General features: G+C 42.5%; 1 protein-coding gene and 1 long non-coding RNA gene across 2 annotated transcripts in view; both read right to left on the reverse strand.

Annotated features, from left to right (window-relative positions):
• Window positions 1-3140: 3140 nt before the first annotated feature.
• On the reverse strand, window positions 3141-4706 carry LOC308582240. Its single transcript, XR_014005568.1, has 2 exons — window positions 4067-4706; window positions 3141-3738 (listed from the first exon to the last, which is right to left on the reverse strand). It is a non-coding gene; the product is annotated as an uncharacterized lncRNA (long non-coding RNA).
• Window positions 4707-5145: 439 nt separating this feature from the next.
• The window catches only part of SLX9 (SLX9 ribosome biogenesis factor), a 43437-nt gene continuing 22334 nt past the window's right edge, over window positions 5146-26248 (reverse strand). Inside the window, exons 3-6 of the mRNA XM_081182568.1 lie at window positions 17864-17932; window positions 13757-13910; window positions 8888-8953; window positions 5146-5829 (exon numbers count right to left, since the gene is read on the reverse strand). Of these exons, the coding sequence (XP_081038694.1) occupies window positions 5703-5829; window positions 8888-8953; window positions 13757-13910; window positions 17864-17932 (416 nt within the window). The 3' untranslated portion in view covers window positions 5146-5702. The remainder of the gene's footprint in view (window positions 5830-8887; window positions 8954-13756; window positions 13911-17863; window positions 17933-26248) is intronic.

The following is a 26248-nucleotide window of genomic DNA, read 5'->3' on the forward strand; positions in this document are numbered from 1 at the left end:
TTTAACCCAAATATCAATCTTCAAAGAGCAAAACATACATGTAAATAGAATGAAGAGAGAGCTATCAAGGGTTTAAAATCAGAGAAAAAGCAAGATAAGAAGGAGGGGGAAAAGAGAGTCTTTCGATTCTCTGTCTGCCAATTATGTATGTAACAATTATTCAAAATATTTAGAGTATGCACTCTAGGATAATTTTCAGCTGTATTGCTGTCCAGCTTTTTCTCATTCTTCTAGATGGCCTTTTCTCAATGTTCTAGGCATCTCAAATTCACCCTTTTCCATGCAAAAAGTCCAAAAGAGCTCTTCAATTATTATCATCTTCAGGTGTCAAAATGGCCTTTCTCTGTTTCGCGGTGATGGGTTTCTCCTCTAGAATTCCAACATATCTTAATAATACAATAGTCAGTACTTATTTGCCTGTTACATCTTCATTAAATCATATTTCATCCTTGTTTCCAGTCAGTTATGATTTGTTCCAGTTAAGAAAAAAGTTATTTTCCCGCCTTTTCCCCAGGAGAGGCTTTTTCTGCTTGGATATTCATTTCACTCTCTACCCTCTGTAGTCATCATAATTTGGTCATAATTTCATTTATCTCTTCTGATGTTACATCAGCTTCCTTTGCTTGCTTTCACACCTTTAGACCGCTGTAAAGCTGTCTCCCATTTGCCACCTGATGTTTCTTTGTGTTTAGGTAAAAGTAATTCCAAGTCTTCTTCTGCAGTTTCTCTACATTTTTTCATCTGCTTTATATGTAGTCCATTCTGCCTGGACATTCCACACAATTAATCTCTTAGCTCTGCTAGCTGTTCTTTGAACGGTCATTGTAAAAGATCAAGAATCAGTTAAGCATTCCATATTGCCATGATTGACTGGCTCTCTCCACTTTCCAGAACGTATGACATAGATAAAATTCAGCTTTCGCTTTCAGTCAACTCAGCACAAACAGAGATGGAGAATTGCAAACAACATAAAGTAAAGGTTATAAGCAACCTCAGAGCTATTAAACATTTTTCAAGGTAAGCAATCAATTTAAGCTTTTTGATACATCTTCCAGGCTGTTATGTAATGTTCTTTTATCACCCAATTATGCAATTATGTAGCGTGCAAGCTGAAGATTTTTCCTAGCTCTAGACAGTTCCCCAACCCCACAGGTTTGTTCCCCTGGTGTGATGATGAATGCCTTCTGAGCATGTGAGGCTTTACCCTTTGTCCTCTCTTAAATCACAATTAAATGGCAATTAAGATGTCTTGATAACCTCTCGTCACTGCATAATTATTTCTGCTGGCAAGAGCACCAGCAGTCAATGTCCAGTCTGCCATTTCCTCCCCAGAAGTTGCCTGTCTACTGTTGTCCATGAGATTTAAGCTCCAGGCTGGATTACAGCAGTGCACTCTGTAGGACTCGCCTGAGGTCCATCCAGAAACTGCAGAGGGTGCAAAATGTGGCTGCTCATTGGGGCAGGGTATCGCCAACACATTACCCCACTGTTGAAAGAACTGCATTGACTATGTCCAATGTGCTGGCTTTGGGGTATAAAGCCCTAAACAGCTCAAGACCAAGACACCTGAAAGATTGTGCCATCCTTTATATACCCAGCTGATGGCCTTTTGCAGATACCATCTCATCAGGAGGGCTGCTGCATACCATAATAGTCTTGCGCTTTATCACAATAACCCTAATGGTGTGGGGTTGGTTTTCAGTGTGTCCGTGCCATGATGCCTTGGCAACACGACAACAGGCCTTTTCTGCAGTGGCTCCCCATTTGAGGGATACTCTCCCACAAGAGACTCTCCTAGCACCTTCATTGCATATTACATATCATAGTTGAACTGCCCTGGGATCATTGGATGAAGGATGATGATGATGTCAGTTTGCTCAGAAAAGAGGGGACTGGGAACAGCTGTTCTACTCTGTTTAGTTTGTACCTGACCAGCAAGGGCTCAGCATGGGCCACTTGACTCTAGGTACACATAATCTCTGAATCTTATGAGGGAGATACTTGCTCCGGAGAGGAAGACACCTGGTGTTATGTTTTGAGCCACAGCCTCATGAGTGCAGAGGAAAAGGCAGGCTTCAGTAGCAGCCTGGACAGCTCCATGCAGCGCTCAGCTAGACTTGATAAGAGCAGAGCCCAAAACATTCTTTTTCAGCAGCTGCCGCTCTGCCTCAGTGACTAGCTCTGCCTTTGTGGAAGGAGCCCACCTGCTTTCCCAGGCATTGCTGTTGATGGAGCAGGCGAGACGGTGACTCTGCTAGGGCTGCTGAGCTGGGGTTCTCAGGGGGCAGCGTTGCAGGCATGCGCTGGAGAGGGACAGGCATGACACACTCCTCTTCTGCAAGTGCTTCTGGGTTGGGATCTACATCTGGGGCTGGCCCTGAGGACAATTTTTACTTCCAATCTGACATACACAAAAACCAAGTCATCCGTTTAAAATAATATTTGCCAGGGTGCTTAAATAAGATTGGATGCTATGACTTTAAACATCACCATTAACACCAACAAAATCTTAACAAGGGGGTGGTAAGACTGTGTGTTGATGGCATTTCCTTAGGGTTATAGCATTCAGTTTAATTCCCTGAGCCACCTTTTAACATTGTTGCTCAACCAAGCCACTGAAAAGAACAATAGGGCTGTCTAAATGTAGAATTTGTAGGTACTGAAAGAAGGGGATTGTTTCAGTAGCAATCTACCGGTAACTCCTTATTAGACCGTTCCAATTAGACCGTTCCCCAGTAAATTTCTGATCTCAGACTTTGGGCTTTCCAGATTTGTATGTTCCCCAAGAATTGCTTTTCTTCACATTCTTTGTTATAATAAATTGCTGTGCAAGGTGAGACACCAAGGCTTAATTTACATTTATAAATACCCCATGCCCTAACATCTCCTGTGGTCTAATACCAAAGGATATATTTATGGTGTGGATAGATCCTGTTCCTCCAATCTAGTCACTTTGTCTAGAGTGAACCATGTCATTGAATGTCTTAACGTACCAGCCTGATAATATATTGTCAAACATGGGAATGAGGTGCCTCCATTCTCTCCCCCCCCCCCCAATAGTGCTCTGGCTTTAATTTTCGCATTGTTTTCGCATTATAACTTATTCATTTATTATATTTGTTTTAAAATGTTTTAAACAGTTTTAAAATGTTTTAAGTATTATTTTATTAAAATGCATTTTTATCACAGAGATGTTTGCTGCTCTTTTATGAGAGACAGGATATTAATTATATGAATAAATGAATAATTTTATTCTTGCCCTATTTGCTTTTGGTAACAATACCTCCTGCTGCAAAGAATTCCAAAAGGCAGATTTATCCCTTGTTTTTAATTTTCCCTTTTATTGTCACAGGTCCTATTTTTAATTTTTAATCCAATGAATTGCCCTTCCGCAGTATCTCAAACATTTGTTACTCCTTGAGGAAGTGAGACCTTTAGCCAGATTCTTGGCTTCACCATCCTGATTTACCTGGCTTTGCAAATTGGCTGACATCTTAAGGCAGGGACAGCCAATCTGGTGCCTTGCAGACGTTGTTGGACTCCAACTCCCATCAGCCCCATCCAGGCTGGCCAATGGTCAAGGAAGATGGGAGCTAGAGTTCTCAACATCTGGAGGGCCACATGTTGTACACCCTTGATTTAAGGAAAGGTGAACCAAAGCAGATATTGAGCTATTTGGCTTTCCTTTCTTGACATAGTCTACAGATTTCATTTTCAAGAAGCCAAGTCATACATGTGCTATTTACAGTGGTGCCACGCAAGACGAAAAGAATCCGTTCTGTGATTCTCTTCGTCTAGTGGTTTTTTCGTCTTGCGAACCAAGCCCATTGACAGATTAGCGGATTAGCGCTATTAGCGGCTTATCTGCTGATCGGATCAGCTGATAAGCGGCTTAGCGGCTTAGAAAAAGGGGTGGAAAGAAAAAAAAACCAGCAGGAACTCGCAAGACATTGTCGTCTTGCGAAGCAAGTCCATAGGAGATTTGTTTTGCGAAGCACCTCCAAAACGGAAAACTCTTTCGTCTAGCGAGTTTTCCGTCTTGCGAGGCATTCGTCTTGCGGGGCACCACTGTACTCAAATACAAGTGACATGTTGGCGTTTATGATTCTGATTTTGATTTCAATTATGATTACTGAATTTGGATGATGTGCCCTAAGTATAATTTTCCAAGGTACTACACACCTGTGGTTTGTTTCGTGTTAAGAATTTATTAAATGCTTTACAGTTTGTGTTCATATAAGAATGATTATTTGTTTGACAATATACTGTAGCCAGAACTAGTAGTATATCTGAATAACTATTAATAATAATAATACAACCAAGTTTCATGGACTGGCACCCTAAGGGGTTAATGAAGATGGGACTGTACATTGTGCTCCCCCTTCACGTTCTTCCTCCCAGCCAAAGCAAACCTGGCTGCTCTGCCAAAAAGAAATCAAATCAAATCTGGTGGTGCTTTAGCTGAATGCTATGTCTGTGTGAAAAACTGATTTTTTTCCAGGACTTTGTCCTTGAGGAGGATGCGAACTCTGGCTTGCATTAAAAATACCTGGGTGGATGAGCTTGCAGGAGTAACGCTCCCCCACCCAAGTTATTCTTTTACCATTAGCACAGGTTGGATGGTCAAGTGCGCTGTACTACAACACTCTCCAGTTTTGTTTCGTTTTTTAAAAAAACTATTAAAGATTTCTTTAATAGTCTCTTTTTTCAAGTTGTGTTTTCTACAGATCAGTTTCATTTGTTGTCAGACATTAGTGTTAGGTTAGGAAGAAAAGGGGGGGAAGAGGGGGTCGGTGAGTGGGGTGGGGTCGGGTGGCAGTGCTTCTATTCTTCCACTTAGTGTATGTGTGGGGTTTTGTGTCAGTGTCACTCGTGTGTGTTCTTACTATTCGCTTGTTGTATTTCCTTGGTGGTGAGAGGTTGGGGTGGCCTAGGGTGTGGTTGGTTGTCTTTGGTTGTCTGTAGTGAGATTTGGTTTTGTGTGTGAGTGTGTGGGTTTTGGGGTCAGGTTAGCCAGATTGATTTGTATACTGACAGCAGATTCTTTTTGTTGTCTTGTTGGAGTAGGTATGTGATAAATGGGAACCATACCAGGGTGAAGGCATCTTCTTCTATTTGTCACCATGTCAGTTTCACTACCCATCATTTTTCATTTGAAAAATTAGGGTGGTATTCCCTTTATTATTGCTATCTTACAACATCATACTACGGGGGGAAATGTTTATTATGTAGAAAAACAAAACTTTACATTGTGCACCTGCCAAATCAGTATCAAAAACTAACAAGAGCAGATATTTTTCGGTTGAATTGTTCGTGGAAACAGGAGCAGACTTAATCTCTATTAAATATAATTTCAGGAGAATGATGCAAATGCTGCATTATTCCTAGAGGAGAGGATGTTATACTTCATAGGAACTATGGAAAGAAAAGAGAAACAACATTTGGTGTGTGATATAGCACAGAGTGGGAATCGAGAACAATCCCCCAGAGCTTCTAGCAAAACAGCAGACAGCGTTGCAGCTAGTACTGGCAATCATCAGTCTTGGCAGCCTTATTTCTGTTGGTGGAAAACAAGGTCACTGAATGTCATAATCCTGTGGACTCTTGCAAGTTATGCTGGCATACTGGGCATGTAAGGTCACCATGCAGTGTGTTTGCGAGAATCCAATCTCTTGCGCTCTCAAACAGTCCCAGCAATGAGGTCAGAATGGCTTTCCCTCCCTCTCCAGCTGCAGTCTTTTGGAAAGATGCTCACCAAGGACTGTCAAAGGGCTAGCTTTGAACAAAGGATCCGATATAGTCTTGTGGAACTGTGCTACTTCCTGCATCCTAGAAAAAAGGGAGAAAATGCATCAGATGATAGGCTAGCATTACAAGAGGCAAGTTAAAAGTACAGTTGTACCTTGGCTCCCGAATGCCTTGCGAGTTGAACGTTTTGGCTCCCGAATGCCGTGGTTTGCGAACATTCTTTGGAACCCAAACATCCAACGTGGCTTCTGATTGGCTGCAGGAGCCTCCTGCAGCCAATCAGAAGCTGCGCCTTGGTTTCCAAATGTTTTGGAAGTCAAACGGACTTCCGGAACAGATTCCATTCGACGTTTGAGGTACCACTGTACTACCAGTCCTTGAGTGAAGTCACTCACTGTATTCAGGTGGGGCTAACCTAACCTGACTCTGACTAAACTTCTAGCACACCCCAGGGAACAAAAAGGCATAAACTGGAGGGTGTCATCTAGGCACATCTGCTGTGTGAATTATGGGGGTCAGTGTAAGAGAGCTCACGAGGAAGAGTCATGTGCAAACAGCAGGACTCCCAACAACTGAAGATGCTCATATCCAAGTGTGTCTTCCATATTCCTTGAACGACTCAAACTTATTCTATGAGAATAGCATAACATACCTACTGCAGTCTGAGTTCAATTAGACAGAGCCCTTTCCTTGCAGCTGTGCAGAGCATAGAACCAGGAGTTCACAAATAGGACCTTTCATCCTATTCCTTTGAATTACTTGATGAAAGTCTGTAAACCAGGGCTTTGCTTCTAGGGTGGCTTGAGAAAAGTAACATAAAATCAGGAGTGTGTCATGTACAGACCGGAGGTCTGTTTGTAAACCAAAACAGGTTGTAACCCAAGGCGCTCTTTTGCCAATGGGGCCTCCAAGAAAAAATTGTTGGTAATCCCCCCCCCCCCCAAAAAATGGTTGTAATCCAAAAAAAAGTTTGCAAAGCAGGACATGCACTTCCAGGTTTGACATGTTTGTAATCTAAAATGTATGCAAACCACACTGTTTGCAAACCAAGGTAACACTGTATTTGGCAATAGCATTCTTCACAGAGCAAAAGTGTAGCTATGAATGTAAAGGATTACCCAAAATGTGCATTTGTTAATTTATAGGGAATGAATATGGTCTTGGCTAGGGTCTTATCAGCTCTGGTCTCTGCAGTGTGCTTAGCAGCCTTATAAGCCAAGAAAAGCTTAACGTTTTAAACTTTAAAAGAGGGGGGGGGAGAGAGAGAGAGAGAGAGAGGAAATATGGGGCCCTCTGAGCTACCGGTATGTCTCTGAGCAGAAGAGCTCTCTGGATTTATTTGAAACACAATCTTACCTCCAGTGCTCTCATTATAATATCTCACTTGAATTTGCAAGAATCCAAGTTATATTAGCCAGGCACAATGTTTAGCTGGCGTACAGTTGCTACATGTGTTTATGCAAACAACACTACTGGGCAGCTCTACTGAAGCTAAGGGCAGTTCTGTAATTCTGCAAGCCTCACAAGGAGTATATGTGCTATCCAGCAGGAGTGTGCACTGAATTCAGACAAATCCTGAATCCAAGATGAAGTGTGGCACCTCAAAAAGGTTTGGGGCTTGTTGGAGGTGAAGTTGGAACTGGAACCCTTGAAGCACTTTGTGGGGGTTGGCAATTCAGATGTCAAAAAGCAACTGCAGACAAGCATATGCTAAAAGCAGAACTAAGCTTATCATATAAGGAAAACGCCAGGGTGGAATGCTGAGGGAAGGAAGAAGAAACATCCGCACTGGGAGAGTTACGTGAGAGATCGTTGTGACTAACAGGGCCAAGTTGTCATCAGAGGAACTGATTTTACCTGGAAAGTCCCCTTACCTCCACAAAAAATGGTGGGCATATTTCACGGCAGTTTGCCAGTTTTCTTATCCGGTGATAAGGTAAGCTCTCTTATGTATGCGATTTTCAGAACATTTGTTCACAAAACATCAGGGGAGAACATGATTCCTTTTTTCCTCATTCCAAAGAACCAAATTGGGGTCTGAACCAACTTTTGTGATTGGTACATACCCCTACTGATGCCCTGGCCTTTGGCTAGTGCAATAAAAGTTTATGAACATAGCCCTCGTTTCAGGGACCTGGAATGCCTTGTCTTTTTCAGTTAACATTTTAGCCTTTATTCCTCTTGCATGCATAACATTATCATTTCCCAAATTAGCTGCTTTGGATAAACAGGATGGTGTTGCGTCGGTGAGTACAATCATTTTCCTGACCTGCCGACTTTTCTCTGGCACAAACAGAACTAAGGTTACAGAACTCTGCCAGAAGAGGGAGGGGGGAGAAGAGAACAGGATATTGGCGCTGCCTTGGCTAAATTCTTAGGAAGTGCCCACCCCTATCCCCTGCAATCAGTGAACAAAAATACCCAAGAGGAACAAGGCAAATTGCCAAATTTTGCATTAGCAAAGCCCACTTATGCAGCAGAGCCCTTGGCCCCCGGCAAGTGAGTCATCAGATCAGTGAGACACAGACTGAGAACTTCCCAAGGACAAATGGACTTGCCCAAACCTCTTGCTTCTGCAAAAGCACAGCAGGAGGGACTCGCTCAGTCCGACGTCTAAAGGCATGGAAGGTTCTGAAGAAGCAGATGACATCCCAACACCCAGCAAGAGACCATGGTGTCACTTCAGCTGCTGTTTTCAAAAGGGGAGCTATGATTTAGAGGCCCCGATCATCAGCAGAGAAGTTTAGCAGGAGCAATATGAAATTGCTTCTGTAATGAAGTGCCCTCTGTGGGGTTTAATTGTCACTTGCCTAGGATGGGAGGCCTTGGATGGGGGATGTGCAGTCGCCTATCTGGAGAAAGAAGGGGGGAGAGAGAGTGAGAGCAACCCCACACATTTTGCCATGCATTGAAGGCACCAACATGGGATGCTGGGATGGTTAGGTGGCAGCGGAGTTCCTCGGAAATTATGGGATGGTGTCCATGCTGCTACTTTAGAGTTTGTTTCTGACTTCACGACACCATGGTGAAGAAGAGCCACATCACTGGACCTTATGGCATCTTCTTCTATTTTAAGGCAAGATAGGTTTTGACTTTGCTGCCCAGAAGGGCTTCTTGTGACTGTCCCACCATTACTCACAAGACTTGGCGTTTCTGGGTTGATTTCATCTGACAGAAGTTAGTCAGCAGCATCTTCTTTGCTGGGCTGAAGAAAACAGAAACTAAGTATTAATTGAGAACAGTATTGACACCAAAGACCTGCCAAAAACGTTGCCGTGTGCAGCACCTTCAGCTTGGCCTTCCAGCCACTCCAGGCCCCTTCCCGTCTCAAACCCCACCCCCCGCACTTACCGTATTTTTTGCACCATAACACTCACTTTTTTCCTCCTAGAAAGTAAGGGGAAATGTCCGTGCGTGTTATGGAGCGAATGCCTGCGGGTGATGGGGGGGGGATCTGCTGCAGTCGTTAGCAGAGGATCCATGGTTCCCCTTCCTTCCCTCCTCCGTGGTTACAAAGCATGGATCCACATGGATCCTCAGGATTTTTGCATTGGGCTTCTCCAAACTCACTGTCAGATCACATGTCTGTGGCCACAGCATGAACCACAAAAATCATATATCCACTATTTCATGTAGAATATTTTTTTCTTGTTTTCCTCCTCTAAAAACTATGTGTGTGTTATGGTCTGGTGCGTGTTATAGAGCGAAAAATACGGTACCTAGCATTCTGTGGCCACAGAGACCTTTGAGGTTTTACAAAGGACTTTTTGTCCTTCGACAAACTCTGAATTTGCTATTTCTCTCTCATAAACTACAGCAGCTAACAAAGTAGATGTTAAATTATTACAGCAAAACATTTTGGCTTCTGCCAAGGCTGCTGCAGCAGCACCCTTTGATTCATGTCAGAGCAACAGAAGCCAAAATGATTCGCCCTGAGAATGTTGCGTCTTCTGCTTTGTTACTCACTGTTATAAATACATACTTTAGTGATTAACTGCATTCTTTCATGATCTAGCACAAACCTGTCAAAACTACTGTCTGATGATTTTAAAAAATGTCTATATTAAAATAGTGCTGAGATGAAATCCTCCCCTGAGAACTTACAGTTCTAATATGTGGGAAAGAAAACTGGCATCTCCAAAATTGGGGGCACTGGAAGGAGGCTGCCATCGCTGCCCCCCCGGCCAGGTATGCTCTGGGATGGCTCTGCAGCAAGAGAAGGCTCTGAGGAAGCCAGCACATCACCCAGGAGAAAACGGCCTACAATTGCTGAAGAGACAACAGAAAATCTGCAGCCCGGCAGCCCCTTGCTCCAAACCTTCAAAGCAAACTGCACTGCTCTCGTTACTTCTAGAAACATAAAACATCGGTTCCTAGTGAAGTAGTCCCAGGTGAAACACATGTTATTCCTGAATAAGACTATATTGAGACTACTCTCTAAGCTTCTCATTACAGATTTGAATCAATGTCTTATCAGACTTCAGGTTAACCCAAAGTTCTCTTTGAGATCAAATGCATGTGACCTGTAACTAACCCAAGAAATAAGACTTATTCCCATATACAGATGTCTGTGACACTTGTAGAAACTTGCCTCAAGTGCCTGTGATGTGCTGCTGGGATGCCCGCCTCATGAAAGGCATCCTTGTTTCATTACATGTTGCAGACTTCATTCATTATAAATCAGAATAAAACCTCAATTGAATGCACTTATCCCCAGCAGGGGATCACATTTCTGGAGAATCTGATCTTCTATGACTAAAAGCTGACAAATCATTGGGAGTATAATTCCTCATTTATGCAATAACTGTAATCCTCTAAAAATTTGTGCTGATTAAATAGCACATGCAACAGATTCAGACTGTGAGGAACCAGAACAGCCCCTGCACAAAGGAGGAACTACAAAGTGGATTTACAACTGCAAAGTGGATTTACTACAAGAAGGAGCAGCAACCATTTTCTAGACTTTGAACTAACAACTAGCTGCTTCTAAATAAAAGAATTAAATGTGGAATGTAGAACTTTTATTTGATCCCCTGGGCTTGGTTATGAACCTTAAACATCTTTCCCCACCCTTGCCCACATTAAAATGATTCTGACCATTTCATTCTGAAGTTCATTCCTTTTCATGACTGTAATTTAGCACAATCATTTCTGGAGCATCCTTGAGAAACTGAATAGGGTTTGTGTCAATCTGAAAGGGGGACGGGGAAGAGTCTCCATCTTTTGAAAAATAAAACCTGTAGTGTTCCTGTCATGCTCCTTGCTGCCCCCCCCCCGACTAGTGGGTGAGGGACACAGAGAGCATTCTCAGTACACCCAGAGCAGGCATGCCAAGAGCAGGCATGCGGCGTTGCCATCTGATTGGATTTTATTCTGATCCTGATCTGATTTGAGGATGTATTTTAATTGATTGTCTGATTTTATGTTAATGTGTTATACATTTGATGTTAGCCGCTCTGAGCCCGGCTTCGGCTGGGGAGGGCAGGATATAAATAAAATTATTATTATTATTATTATTATTATTATTATTATTATTATTATTATTACTACTACTACTACTACTACTACTACTACTACTATGCACAGCTGAAGACAGGCTGGTTAAAACTGCGCAAGTCAAGCTCCAAGCAAGGCCAAAAGCTTGAGAAATGTTTTTGCACCAGGTCTGCTTGGGTTGCCCAGTGCAAAAAGAGCTTTCCAGCTCCCCTGCCTTGCTTGGAGCTTGACTTGCACAGTTTTAACCAGCCTGCCTTCAGCTGCACATGGCTGGAATAACACACGTCAAATGCACATTAGAGGAAGGATTGCTGCCGTTCTTAAAGTTCCCACCACAGGGGCGAGGGCTCTCCGGCTTTAGGGGTCAACATGGCTTTCCAGGCTTCTCTATCTGACCCTGGGGACTCTCCCAAGGCCAGACTGCCCCCTCAGTCCCACACCCTCTGGCCACTCCTGCTTGGGGGTTTCCGCTGCCTGGAATGTGTCTTTGAACTCCAACGGAAGCATTTCGCCTCCTGTGCAAAGCTGATGTTTTGCCTCTGGCCCCACCCCCACAGGCATGCGGCCCCTGCCAGGTTGACCAGCAGGGAATGTGGCCCTCAAGTTGAAAGAGGTCTCTTGCCCTGAGCCCATGTGGGGAGTGCTTAATGTGTTGGACTGTGACCCGAGGAACCAGGCTTTAAATCCCTGCTTGGCCAGGAACACGCTGGGTGGCCTTAAGCCAGTTACTGTTGTGGGGAAGAAACGTGTGTGGCACTTTGAGATCCTTGGAGAAAACGGCAAGATTTAAATGCAATAAATAAAAATAAATTACAATACCCTGGATCTACTGGCTTAACGCATCTGAACTGTTTCGAAGTTAGCCAACCCAGAGGGAATCCAACACAAACAGACAAAAAACAAGCAAACTTTTTTTTGGTGTAAGTTGACATCTCAAAAATGAGTTATTTTAGGAAACCAGTTGCTAGGTTTTCTGAGAGACAGTCTTTGTTTATACATTTATCAAACAATAACTTTGAAGACAAGGTGCTGCTACATGTTTTTCTGTATTATGTTGATGTACATTTTTCTTCTTTTCTCTTTCTTCTTTTTAAGTATTAACATAGCATTTTTCTAAAATTAACATTGTAATGAAAAGTATAACAAATAACCAAATATAAGAACCTATCCTATTCAAAGTAAGCTTTAATCAGGAAAGAGGAAATGAGAGGGGATATAAACAAAATAACTCTGACAGCTGTAAATTGTAAGCAACAATCCATTAGATTTGAAAGTATTCTGAAAATCGTTCCACTGGATATCAAGCTATCAAAAAACATAAGTGAATTCACACAACCACTGAATAAGACCGCATTTCTGAAAATGTCAATACAAAAATGCCTTATTCTGTGGTAAATCAAAGGAAGAAAGACTTTCCCATGCTAACAGTGCTTTGGGCAGCAGTCCTAAACATCTTTTCAAGCAGGGAAGTCCTGCTGAAGTCCTGACTCCTCTATAGATACACACAGGATTGCTGGACAGAGTGTCTATTCAAGAGTCACAACAGCAAGAAAGCCACACAACTGAAGACTCCAGAAAGGCTAAACGCCTAAACCAAGTCTGACGACAAGACATTTTAGAGCAGGGCTGAGGAACCCGTGTCATTCCAGATGTTCCCACCATCCCTGATCATTGAGCAAGCTCTCTACGGCTGATGGAGCACAACGCCAGGAAGGCAAAAGCCTCTCGCACGCCAGTTCTAAAGCTTACAATAAAATCTGTTCTTAAGAAACATGCATCTGTATCAAGAATTTAATTTTAGCCCCTATTTATGAGGTAAAAAGAATTGGGAACTGAGAGGTCAGTGGAACTCCTGCTCCGAGACAAGATCATGAACATGTGAACTTTTAATGAAAATCTTGTGTGGATGTAGAGCAACTCCATTGTACCCACTTGGCACTCACTTGCAAATATTTTCTAAGCATCATGTTTACCTTCAGTGCTCAGTTATTGAAAATCTTGGTCTTCACATACTTATCATCATAACTAATTTTCTTTTCTCCTTTACCTTCAAAGGTTTCCATGGCTTCCTAGGGCAGTTAACGTGACTATTCAAATAAGAGAAGATTCTCAAATGATGCAAGAAATCAACCACAAGGACTTTCAGTGGCAGCTAGTAAAAACTGGAATGGAAGGTCTCCACCAGGATTTACTTTGCTATAGAGTCGTACCTTGGTTTTCGAATGCCTTGGTACTCGTACGTTTTGGCTCCCGAATGCCACAAACCTGCAGCCAATCGGAAGCCGCACCTTGGTTTTCGGGAGTCAAACAATCTCCCAGAACAGATTAAATTTGAGAACCAAGGTACCACTGTATATAATGGCCATATTTCTATAACCCTAATGAATATAAAAAAATAGATGGAAAATAACTTCATGCTTTTAGACCCTAATTTAACAAGCAAGGGTTCCAATTTCAAAATCTGTTTAACACCTCAGCTTACCTAAATTGTATGTGCAGCACTTAAACTTACGTTTTAGGATGTCTGCAGAACTTGCTGACAGCTACCATGTCTGAGAGCTCAGGCAGAGCGTCCATCAAAGGATGCATATCTCCAACGACCGGGGTAGCTTTTCGCTTTGCTTCTGCTTTTTGTTGTTGTTTTGCTAGCTTGATATTTTCTATTTCTGAAAAACAGGGGCAAGAGGGAGAAACAATTGTTAAGCGAGTATCCAGGGGTCAGCAAACCTTTTCAGCAGGGGGCCGGGTCCACTGTCCCTCAGACCTTGTGGGGGGCCGGACTATATTTTTTTTTTTGGGGGGGGGGAATTGAACGAATTCCTATGCCCCACAAATAACCCAGAGATGCATTTTAAATAAAAGGACACATTCTACTCAGGTAAAAACATGCTGATTCCCGGACTGTCCACGGGCCGGATTGAGAAGGCGAATGGGCCGGATCCAGCCCCCAGGCCTTAGTTTGCCTACCCATGGAGTATACTTTAAATTCTGTTAATTGAATCTTTAAAATGTCTTTACCACTTTTTAAAGTCTTATGTCTGAGAAGTCTGTTTCAAGTCTATTTTGGTTAACTACAGGGTCCTGTCATAGTTCCATCATTCTTTCTTTAGGAAAAAATATTTTGCTTGACCCATGAGGGTAACTATCCATACTGACTAATTACTAGCTGAAATATTATTTGGGGCAATAACATTATTTCTGCCACAATGCTAGAGTGAAATAGGAGAGGGAGGAATGCAGTGACCCAGCCTGGTCACTGGAAACATTCCGTCAGCCAGGGTTGGGGCTTACAGAACTGAACAAAAGGAGTCGCATGGCATCGGAGCACCAAAGGGAGCTTTCCAGGCTCACTCAGATGTAAGATCCGGTATAATTTACCTAAGTGCACAGCATAAAACCAGGAGTTAATGAACTTTACCCATTCTGCTGTAACGAGAGAGAGAAGGGGATGGTTAAGCCACATATGCCCATTTTGAACCCACTATCATGTAGATTCAAAGAGGTCACAGTGTCCCTCTGATCTCCTTAGTATGAATGATTCAGCTCGAAAGTAAGATAAGATTCTACGGATTCAGAAGTGATTCAGAAGATAGAATCCTTTCAACGTGGTTAGATCTGTTCAGCCCTTCATTGGAATCCTAGGAGCTGGAATTTACAACATCCTTGTTTCTTAGAATCATAGAATCATAGAGTTGGAAGAGACCACAAGGGCCATCGAGTCCAACCCCCTGCCAAGCAGGAAACACCATCAGAGCACTCCTGACATATGGTTGTCAAGCCTCTGCTTAAAGACCTCCAAAGTAGGAGACTCCACCACACTTCTTGGCAGCAAATTCCACTGTCCAACAGCTCTTACTGTCAGGAAGTTCTTCCTAATGTTTAGGTGGAATCTTCTTTCTTGTAGTTTGGATCCATTGCTCCGTGTCCGCTTCTCTGGAGCAGCAGAAAACAACCTTTCTCCCTCCTCTATGTGACATCCTTTTATATATTTGAACATGGCTATCATATCACCCCTTAACCTCCTCTTCTCCAGGCTAAACATGCCCAGCTCCCTTAGCCGTTCCTCATAAGGCATCGTTTCCAGGCCTTTGACCATTTTGGTTGCCCTCCTCTGGACACGTTCTAGTTTGTCTTTTGGCTGTCCTGTTAACGTTTGCCTTTTCAGATGCTTGTGACAAATGTGGATGTGTATACTTCACCTCGGATGGGCTCTCTTGGCTGGACAGCACATGCATTCTGATCGCCAGTACTCCTGTTTTTGGTCCAGCACTATGAAGTTGTATTACTTCAAAGCTTTCAAAAAATGAAGCTTAGACATACCTGATTCTGAATTCTTTTCTTACGAAATCTTTCTAAGGACAGAGACATTCTACCTGTGATTCTAGTGGCTGAAACTGCATCTTTTTTTGGCTTTAGTTTGATATGATTTACCACTGCTTGGAATAGAATATAACCTGCATAATTTCTATTACGCCATTAGGCAGAACTTCAGTTCCCAGCTGGCAAACAAAAAAGGGGAGGGCAAAAGGCATCTACATCTCCTCTTCAAAAAAGAAATCAGGCAGAAAGCAAATTAATCCCAAAATACGTACATTTGCATGAAGTCAGCTTTTGAAGATAACAAAAATATATTCCCTAGTCAAGTGATTAAATCTTACAACAACAATTTTCTGTATAAGTGAAATTTATTGTATACTAGGAAAATTATCTGCTTTATAGACAAGTAACTGTTGAAGTAAAAACATATATCATTACCAAATGTGTAATTAAATTCCTTCAAGTGAACACCCTGTTATTATACAACAGGAAACATTATTCATGTGGGCCCTAATAATGCAGTTTTCACATGTTTCTTTCCGCACCTGTGAGAATATCCAATTTTTACTTTTCAATCAAATCGAAGGAGGTATCATGGCCCTGGAGGCAGATTCACCTTCTTCAAGGGATGAAGGTTGGAGACTCTGAATCAGAAAAAGAACTGCAAGCGAGGGCAGAAACACTTCTGCAATGGGAGCCACGGGTGCTGGCTTAGAATCACAGAATTGGAGAGTTGGAAGCGTCATCAAGTCCAACCCCCCTGCAATCAACTAAAGTATCTGTGACAAGAGAACTACGTCTCGGAGGACCCTCCTTCAGAAGCATCCATGTGACCAATTTCCCTGGCCCCATAGGATTAAGAGACTGCTGGGGTGGCCTGGGCCCCTGCAGGTGAAGAGGCGCCTTTCAGTAAAGGCAGAGCTTGCAACTGGAATACAGGCGCTGCTCTTATATAGGGACTGGCCTAAGTCTGGCTGCTGCGGAAGCAACTCCAGAGTTTACCCTCTGTGAGTATTCAGTCTAAACCTTGCAAAAGACAGCCTCACCACAGAGCAGAACAGGGAGGGTTTTGCCTTTCATTCTATAATTTTTTCCTGTGTCCTCATTTCCTCACCATGAACCCAAGGTATCCTAATGTATGACAAGGTTAAGGCTGAGCTATCTTTGCTCAACTAAGAAGGAAAGTGGGGTAGAGATGCAACAAGCCCACTGGGAGAGAAACATGGGATTGACTAGTTCCATAATTCATTCCTGAGCTGAAGAAAGCAGAGGAAGAAGCATGCAAGCCAGAGGTCTATTCTTAATCTCATCCTGCAAGATCTGAACAAGTCTCCTATGAACTTATTTTAAATCCTCATGCAATAATTAGTCATATGTAAACCAGGTTTTGACTAATTTTTGTTGTTGTTACTATTATTATTTAGATTTTCTTGTATTACAAAAATACATACAGTGTCTCAGTTTTCTGTTCATAGAATCTTTTCTACAGATCAGTTTTATTCAATGTGAGGCCCAAATATTATAGGCGGATTAAGGTTGGGGAAGAAGAGAAGTTGGGAGGGAGAAGGCTGGGGTAGTAAACTTTCTTTTTTAATATTGTGTGTGTGCGCGTGCGTGTCATGTGGGTGGGTTCTCTTTAGATTCATTTATTAGTTTTCTTCCTATTAAGAATTCTGTAAATTCCTCTGAAGGCAAAGAGAGAAGTCTGATCCTAGAACTGGCAGCTGCTTTTCTCTATCCATGCTTACGTGAATTCTCCTGTTCCTCAACACCACCACCCTTGGAAATTTAGCCACTAAAAGTGAAATGAGCATACAGTGACCCATAGAGAAAGGCTGTCCACAGCTCCATGAGCACATCTACTTTTCCCTTCTCACTTCCATGGGAAGTGACTTCAGAATTCGCAACCGTTGAGTTTATATGTAACTACTTTTCATGTAACATATAGTCATTTCTCTGGCTCCGAGTGCTTGTAAGTCTGGAAATAACATTCACTTTGGATTGTCTAACCCTGTTTTAAAAAATATTGTACATGAGTTTTGATAATCTATTACTTGTTAGATAATTCAGCGAAGTTAGAACAACTGTGAGTATCACAAGTGCCAGCAGCTGAACATATCAATTACTTGAGCAATCAGCCAATAGAGCTTCAGGGAGCATCTGAAACTGCTTCCGGTCAGGTGGAGTCCCATATAGATTTTCAGGTGCTTGCTGACTGCACAGAATATTCTTAGGTAAAAGTCTAAGCATTGAAGAGTTAGCTGTCTTCTGTGAAAACAGGATTCATTAAAATAAGACTTACTTTGCAACCACCTCTCCTTTCGTAGCTTCATTTTTTCTTTCTTAGGCAAAAGTACCTTTTCATCTTCACCTGAAAAATCAAACAGATGTAACAATAAGTGAATGGCATTCAAAAGAGTATCCTTTATTATTGATAAAAATGCCTAAAATATGCTAGCCACTGCACAGAAATCAAAAGCAGGCTGACAAAAACAAGACAGGAAATGGCAATTGGGAGGAAAAGGAGAAAACATGGCATTATAAAACCATCAAAACATTCCAAAGATCATGTTGAGGTGAGAAAATACGTAGGTGAACCATCTGTTCTCATTGTACACTTTAGGATAGAATATAGCTATAAATGCCAAACCTATAGGATTGATTACAACAGCAGACTTGCAATGTTAACAACCTTATTTAAACCTCAGAGAGAATAAAGAAGCTCCCCTTCTCAGCACTTGCTAATTTAGTATTAAATTTCTCTATGCGTTTAGGCCCAAATTCATCCAAAAGGTACACAAGTCAGTGCACTTATGTTTGTGCTGTTTCAAACCCAGAGCCACTGTGATGGGAACAAAAGGGATTTAGACAGGTAGGGCACACCTGCCATCCCGTCCACTTTGGGTCACACGGCAGATCCTGATAAGGATGTGGCCCATGGAGCCAAAAAGGTGCGTCCCGTCTTCATCCCCAATAAGCCCAGCTCTGCAGCCTAGCTATGGAGAGCCAATTGGGGCTGGCCTGCCTTCTGAAGGGTTAGGTTCCACGAGGTCAAGAAAGGGTGTGGAGGTCCACAGTTGAAATATAAAGTCTACACGTTTCTTGATGTATCAAGTTACCAAAAATTAACCTAGAAGGATAACTTTATATCTTGTCTTTCACACTGCAAGCTTCTTGAGGGCAGGCATCTGTCTCTTTTCGTAAAACTCTGCAAGATGCCCTGCACTGATGGCATGATGGCACCCAGAGAATGTTTTGGGGGCAATCCTATGGCAAGAGCTTCTGAGATGAGCAATGCAGGATGCAATGGAGCTCCCTGGACTCTCTACTGGCCAGCGGTGTGTGGTCAGTGAACTAGAGGGACTAGGATAGTCCCCTGAATGTTCCCAGTAAATTGGAGTCTGGCACCTCCTTCCCAAAGCCCTGGAAGCTTCTCCCGGAATAGAGGAGGAGGAAGGGAGGGAGGGTGGAATGATGCCCAGGTACATGATGTTGGTGCCCCTGCCATCACCCTTGCAAGCTGGCACCTCTGGCCCTAGGAAAACTTTCACCACAAAGGACTGCTTCTGACGTTAAGTCCCTGGCTCAGCGTACGTATATTGACATGACTTGCTCATCCCAACTGAAGCTGGCTGACCCAGGGCAGGCTGAAGCCTCGCCAAAGGGGCACTCCAGTGGTGTGGGTGGGTGGGCAGAACCAGAGGTGAGGTCTTCAGCTGAGTCATGTGACCTAGAAACCCAGCACAGAACACTCATCTGAAGGCTTGTTTTCCCTCTGCCAAACTCAGGCAGAACTTTACTCCAGTTTAATTTACACCGGCTTGCTTTATGCCAGTTTCTTGTGCATGGGATTGCTCCCCCACTAACTGTTAAATTATCAGGGAGGAAAATATGAGAGTCCTAAAGAGAGGTTTGAATGACACACATGACAACACATTTCTGCTTTGTAAGTTGCACATTGTGGCGTTAGGTTGGTCACAGTGAATGCTGCATGTAAAACCCATTTCAGTTAATATCTCATCACATTTTCTGAATGTTAAGAACGTTAAAGAGGAGAATAAAGTTAAAACATAAAAAATCTTTTCATCAGTCGAGGTGGGAAAAAAGAATAAACTTTATTTTGATATGCAAGGAGTTAAGAACTTGTAGTTTGTAACTGTTGGGCAAATGCTGAATGTTTAGTCAATCCAGTAGGATTATTTCATGCAAAGCATCAATAAATACCCCAACATCAGCCAGCTGGGCAGCGAGACAAGGCTTATCCATAAGAAAGAGATGAGTTCTCTTCACTCAGGAGCACCCCATGTGGGCAGAGAAAGAATTGTATTTAAAAGACAGATTATGGCACTGCAACTGAACTCCCCAATCCAGCGCAGGGAGAGGGTTCACACACTACCCCAGGGATAAGTAACCTCTGACCTTTGACTCCAATTCCCATCAGCCCCAACTAGACTGGTCAATGGTTGGTCTGGAGGGCTACAAGTTCCCTGCATTACCCTTTCCAAAACCTAAAAGAGAGAGGGAGACTGAGTGGGATCTCCTGATCCTTTATTCCCCTTGCCCCTGGTATTATTTCTGGATTCTCTGTTCCCCTCTCTCTCTCTCTCTCCCCCCCCCCATCTCTTTTTATAACAGCCAGCATGTGCACACAGAGGGCATTTGAGGATTGCTAAGGCTTACCCGTACTTTCAGTCGATATCTGTGAAAGAGCATTTTCATTAGCAGCATATTGATTTTCCAAGCTGTGCACCTCAGCTATAATCTGCCCCGCTGAATGCTTTAGCATAGATCCTAATCCAGCATAGCCATATATTTGTGAAGGGCAAAGTCAGCGCGCTTCACAACAACTATACAACAGAATAAAAACCATAGCCTGCTGCAACTAGGAGACTAGAAATAGTTATGCTATTCAATATTTGCAAAAGAAACTAATTCTTGTTAAAAGAATAAAGCAGCCTTGTAAATAAACTCCTCAACGTTACAGCAATTTCTTTTTTAAAAAACAACCTGTTTTTTACTCATTAGCTGGGCACTCCTCCCTCCTTTTCCAGGGCCTTTTATGTATCAAAAGCAGGTGAATAAAAAAATAGTGTTCCCTTCCTCCTTTGCACATCCCACTGCCAATCCTGAGCTGGATTTGTGTGAAGACGACACTCCTGCTGCACATCCGTCTCCTGGCAAAAGCACCGACTGCTTTCTCCCTCTGCCACCAGTCCACTGTTTTTCTATGCTAGATGCATAGGAGGTTCACCTGCAGCTCATCTAGCACTGAAATGCAACAGGCTGGCAGCATTTCTTTCTTTCCTCCACTTCCAGCCCTTTGAGTTCTACACTGGAAGTGTAAGAGGGAGTTTTGCCTACTGCAGGTTCAGCATCATAGCACTCCATGTCTCCACCAGGAGCCGTCTTGGTTTCTGTGCTGGGCAAAGAGCAGGGGCTCACAACAGAGATGAAATGAAATTAGGGCCCTTTTGAAAGCTCTATCCCTCATCTAAGCAGGGAGAAGACAACAGATCTTCTTCCACACCCAGCAAAGAAATGCAGCAGGCTGTCAGAAGAGAGGCGGAATGTGGCACCACTCTTCTGGCAGCTCATCCTCCTGGGTGAAGTCCTTAGTTGCTCATTTATGATGACAAGTCAATCAGTTAAAAACAAGGCTAGACAAGAGGTTCTAAAAAGGGATCCCTTCCCCCTCCAGCTCTATGCAAGCCTTGCCAAATGCCAAGCCAAGCAGGTACAGGGGCTCAGGGGGAATACATGCAATGCTTTTGGCAATCACAAAGTAGGTTCCAGTTTACAAAAAAGCTCAAGCTACAACTACTTTTTAGCCTTAAGATGGCACATGACTCTTTGCCAGGGGTCAGCAACCTTTTTCAGTCGTGGGTCGGTCCACCGTCCCTCAGACCATGTGGTGGGCCAGACTATATGGGGGGGGGGAATGAACGCATTCCTATGACCCACAAATAACCCAGAGATGCATTTTAAATAAAAGGACATATTCTACTCATGTAAAAACACCAGGCAGGCCCCATAAATAACCCAGAGATGCATTTTAAATAAAAGGACACATTCTACTCATGTAAAAACACCAGGCAGGCCCCACAAATAACCCAGAGATGCATTTTAAATAAAAGGACACATGCTACTAACGTAAAAACACGCTGATTCCCGGACCATCTGCGGGCCGGATTGAGAAGGCAATTGGGCCTTAGGTTGCCTACCCCTGCTCTTTGATGTGACAGAATGCTGTCTTGTACTGACAGAAACACTCAAGAAATTTTATTTTGTATTTTATTGCCACAATTCAGTCCCCAATTGTGCAAATCAGCCAGCCAGCAAACTTGTGGCCAACAACCATTTTGTACCAACAAACAAGGAATGCACACTTATTTATACAAGACGATGCAGACACTGCTGTAGATGCTTGTAATGAAAGTCTAGTCATAAAGTAGGGGCCTGAAAATACTTCTCTCTGTGGCAAGATTGCTTATTTCAATTCCAAGTTTTCTACTATTCTATGATAGCAGACCTAAGCTGGCACTGTGAATCAGTGTATCATCTGAGCAATTTAGCACCAGGCAAGTTTTTGAATGGCTTATATTTCTAGTGCTGTATCTCCTGACATTCAAGTATGATTGCTGACATGTGACTAGATATGTCAAAGTATGTGTGAGAGTGAAGGAACTGAATACATCTTCCTGCTAGCAACTGTTTAGTAGCAGTTGCTTAACTCTGCAGTCATAAAGCATAATTGCTCCGATTTACAAGGGAACATTCAGGCTTTTGGGGGGTGGGCAGGCTAGGGAAGTCCAACACACTGAATCAAAATCTCTCTCTCTCTCTCTCTCTCTCTCACACACACACACACACACACACACACCCTTGACAATGCTTTGCAAGCAGGCATCTTCAGCCTTATCATTCAAGTTTTCATTTCCATGTTCAGGCACAATGGTAGAAACACCCCAGGAGAGAAGATAGGTACCATTTCTCTTCCACAGTCCTCCAGTCCTCCCAATCACCTTTTGAGGATCAGCAAAGCATCAGCACAGGCCAAAACACCCTACCAACTCAAGGACACTAGAATAGTGCACCCAAATCCACTAAAACTCTGTGGCCACAACCACAATCTGGTAATTGAGAAACTAGCAAGTCAATGCTAAAAAGAAACATAGGGAAGGAGACCTGTGAATCCTCACTTGCCTTAGTTCCAAGAAATATTTGAAAACCATGCTCTATCAGGCTGTTCAAAGGCAGAAAGGAATTATAAAGAAAAGATCATCATTTTGAGGGAAAGAAAACTGCATCTTAGAAGAAGTTCAAAGTGTTCAGTACGCTTAACCTTAAATGCTGTAACACATCTTCTCCAAAAGAAATTGTAGCCGCTCTGAGCCCAGCTTCGGCTGGGGAGGGCGGGATATAAATTTATTATTATTATTATTATTATTATTATTATTATTATTATTATTATTATTATTATTTCATTTCTTTTACACCAACAGCACTCTGGTTACAGGTGAAGGTCTGAGGGAAAACACCAAACATTTATCATTTTTACACGCCTATTTTACAGAAGGAACAGGCATGTGGGATGCTCATTTCTTTAAGTGGCCCGGTGTTTTGAGAAACAACTAACGCCATTCTCCTCCAGCAACACCTTGCTTAAGTACCACGGAAAAGTCAAACAGCTCCATGTAACAACCTCTTGGCATCTCAGAGGAAAATGCCATCAGTATTTGTGTCAGTGGTAACCACAATAACAACACGTTATACTGAATGAGACACCTTATACTCACCTTATGAGACACGTTATACTGAATGAGACACCTTTCAATTATCCTCTTCAGAAAATTGAGTATGAGAGCACAGGGCGAGACTGTAATGCCATTATTCCTTGCAGAAGCAAGTATATGCCTGGACCCCACCCAACCTTAGTACAGAACAATCACAGAGTGCGCTTGCACTAAGATGGCTATCAAGTTACAAAACTCCCTGTTCTTTCTTGGTTTGAAATTCAAATCTCAGTTTCAAATTCAAAGCCTCACTTTACATAAACTAAATTGCTTAAAAAATAACCAACCTCTTTTGCAAAATCAAGGATTTGCCTTTGGCCAGATAAGTCCTGCACAGGCTAGCCAAGCATAAACTGAAGCCCAATACTTATTGATTCCCTAAACCACATCCCCCAGTCCTTCTGTCCTCTCATTGGTTGCAATGATGTCTCTCTGTGCAGGACAATAATGACAAACACAATTAAAAGCAGAAATAAGTTCATATCATAGTTTCTTCAACCACCTAAATGTCTATTTCCTGCAAGTTCCTGTCTGCCAGTTGTTTTGTTTACCTTGTCCAGTTTGAAGTTGAAAGAGCATGACCCATGTGATAAATAAGGCTGGGATAGCTCAATTGGTAGAGAAGCAGACTCTTAATCTCAGGGCCGCGAATTTGAGCCCTGTGTTAGGCAAAAGATCCCTGCATTGCAGAGGGTTGGACTAGATGACCCTCATGGTACCTTCCAACTCAACATGATGACAATAATATGTCCTTCCAAACAATATTGTCCAGTCTCTTGAGCTCTACTGAAGTAGGCTCAGTTGTGCACGCTGGGTCCACTCTTGCAGGGTAAGAGAAGTATCAGAAGGGGAGCCTGGGAGACCTCAAGCAACAAAGTCCAGCCTAAGAAGGTCAACACAAAATTAGCAAGGTTCTTGGGCTACATCTCAGGGATACTTACTTCACAAGAGTGAGAAGGCAGCCTGTATCAGGAAGTTTTTAATGTTTGACTTTTACTATGTGTTTATATGTGCTGTAAGCCGCCCAGAGTTGCTGGGGGGGAATAATAATAATAATAATAATAATAATAATAATAATAATAATAATAATAATAAACATAGCAGTTCAAAAGCACACTAGTGCAGGTAGATAAATAGGTACCGCTGTGGCGGGAAGTTAAACGACATTTCCATGCGCTTTGGCTTCTGTCATGGTGTCCCATTGCACCAGAAGCGGTTTAGTCCTGCTGGCCACATGACCCAGAAAGCTGGCTGTGGACAAACGCCAGCTCCCTCGGCCTGAAAAGCAAGATGAGCGCTGCAACCCCATAGTCGCCTTTGATTGCACTTAACTGTCCACGGGTCCTTTAGCTATTATTATTTTTTTATTTTATTATTATTATTATTATTATTATTATATCGTTTACCTGATATAGTATTTCTTATTTTGAAGGCGTGACTGAAGTAGGCTGGCAATCTACCACTGGCAGCAACAGGAGTTTTACTGTGCTTGCAACAAAGAATACTGTATAAACCAGATATAAAATGAGAATTGAAACTGAGGACTTTGTGGTATGTTTGAAGATCATTCCCCACAGCTGACCTTGGACAGATTTCCTAAGTTTTATTAAATGGGATTTTATCACACACACACATCTTGCTTCTAATAACCCACCAGATTCACACTAAAATAATAATGAAGGGATGAAAGGTTGTAATCTGGGAATATTATGGCCTTGTGTCTGCCTAAATTGCTCTAAGTAGATTAGCTGACTTGACATGACATTAAGCTGAAATCTGTTCCTATTGCAGCTGCACAGAGAAAGCAACTTCACTTCTGTTATGTGAATACTCACATTAAGTATTAGGCGTAGTTTCTTTAGAAGAGAATAGTGACATTTGGTAAATAAAACAATATGGAAAATAACAGAGGGCTAATTTCAAAGTATGAGGAATTATGTTTAACAAAAAAAAAAAACTTAAATACTACATTAACACACATGTTCATGAAGCCATTAGTTTGAGCAAAGACTTAAGGTTTTGTTTCTTTTTACAAAAATCACTCAAGTACCACAAAGCATAGAAATTGAAATGTTAGGACATTCACTCGACCTTCCTTGCTGTGTAAGCACTACGGTCATCATATGGTAATCACACTACGGTCTCATACAGGCTGAGTCCTTTAAAAGAGGCCCCATGGATACAGAGTACACATGGTCCACGGGGCCTCTTTTAAAAGACTCACCCTGTATATTGTGCTTGCATACAATTTACCGGTAGCTGCAGTGCACTCACCCTTTTTCATAACAGTTGTTTTTATGAAAGGTTTTTCAGACTTAACAAGGGTACATGCAACACATCTGTTTTCAATTCATAGAGTCCTTTCCACAGGTCAGTTACATTCAGTGTGAGATGCTGCTGCCATAGACATTGTGAGGTTGTAGGCGGGGGGGGGGGAGGAAAGAGGCATGTTTTCATGGTCTTTCTGCCCTCTGAAGCTTTGGTCACTGCTTCTGCTTTATGCATTCATGTTTAAACGCCCAAGCATCATCACCTGCTCCCTCCACACAGGCATTACCTCCTACTCCACATAAACACACAAAGCAAGTTGTTGTTGGAACGTCAAAGGATTCTGCTCTTCAGTTTAAAAAGTGGCAAGAGAGTGGCTATTAAATTTCTTTAAATGTAAAAGCATTATATCTTATTAAAACTTCTTTTTTTAAAAAGGACTTGGCATTAAAGCATTCTTAGCCTTAGGACTGTCTCATCCACCTCCACCAGCCTGGCCAGTTGGCCCACCTAGACCAAAAGAGATAGAAAAGGCTTTCCATTGGGGTTAGGATTTTGCCTGGGCAATAATGGTATTCCAACAGAGGCTGTTGAGGAGAACTAATGCCAGACCTTTTTTGTGTTCA

The sequence above is a fragment of the Podarcis bocagei genome, assembly GCF_964188305.1.
Source record: "Podarcis bocagei genome assembly, chromosome: 1".
Lineage (NCBI taxonomy): Eukaryota > Metazoa > Chordata > Lepidosauria > Squamata > Lacertidae > Podarcis > Podarcis bocagei.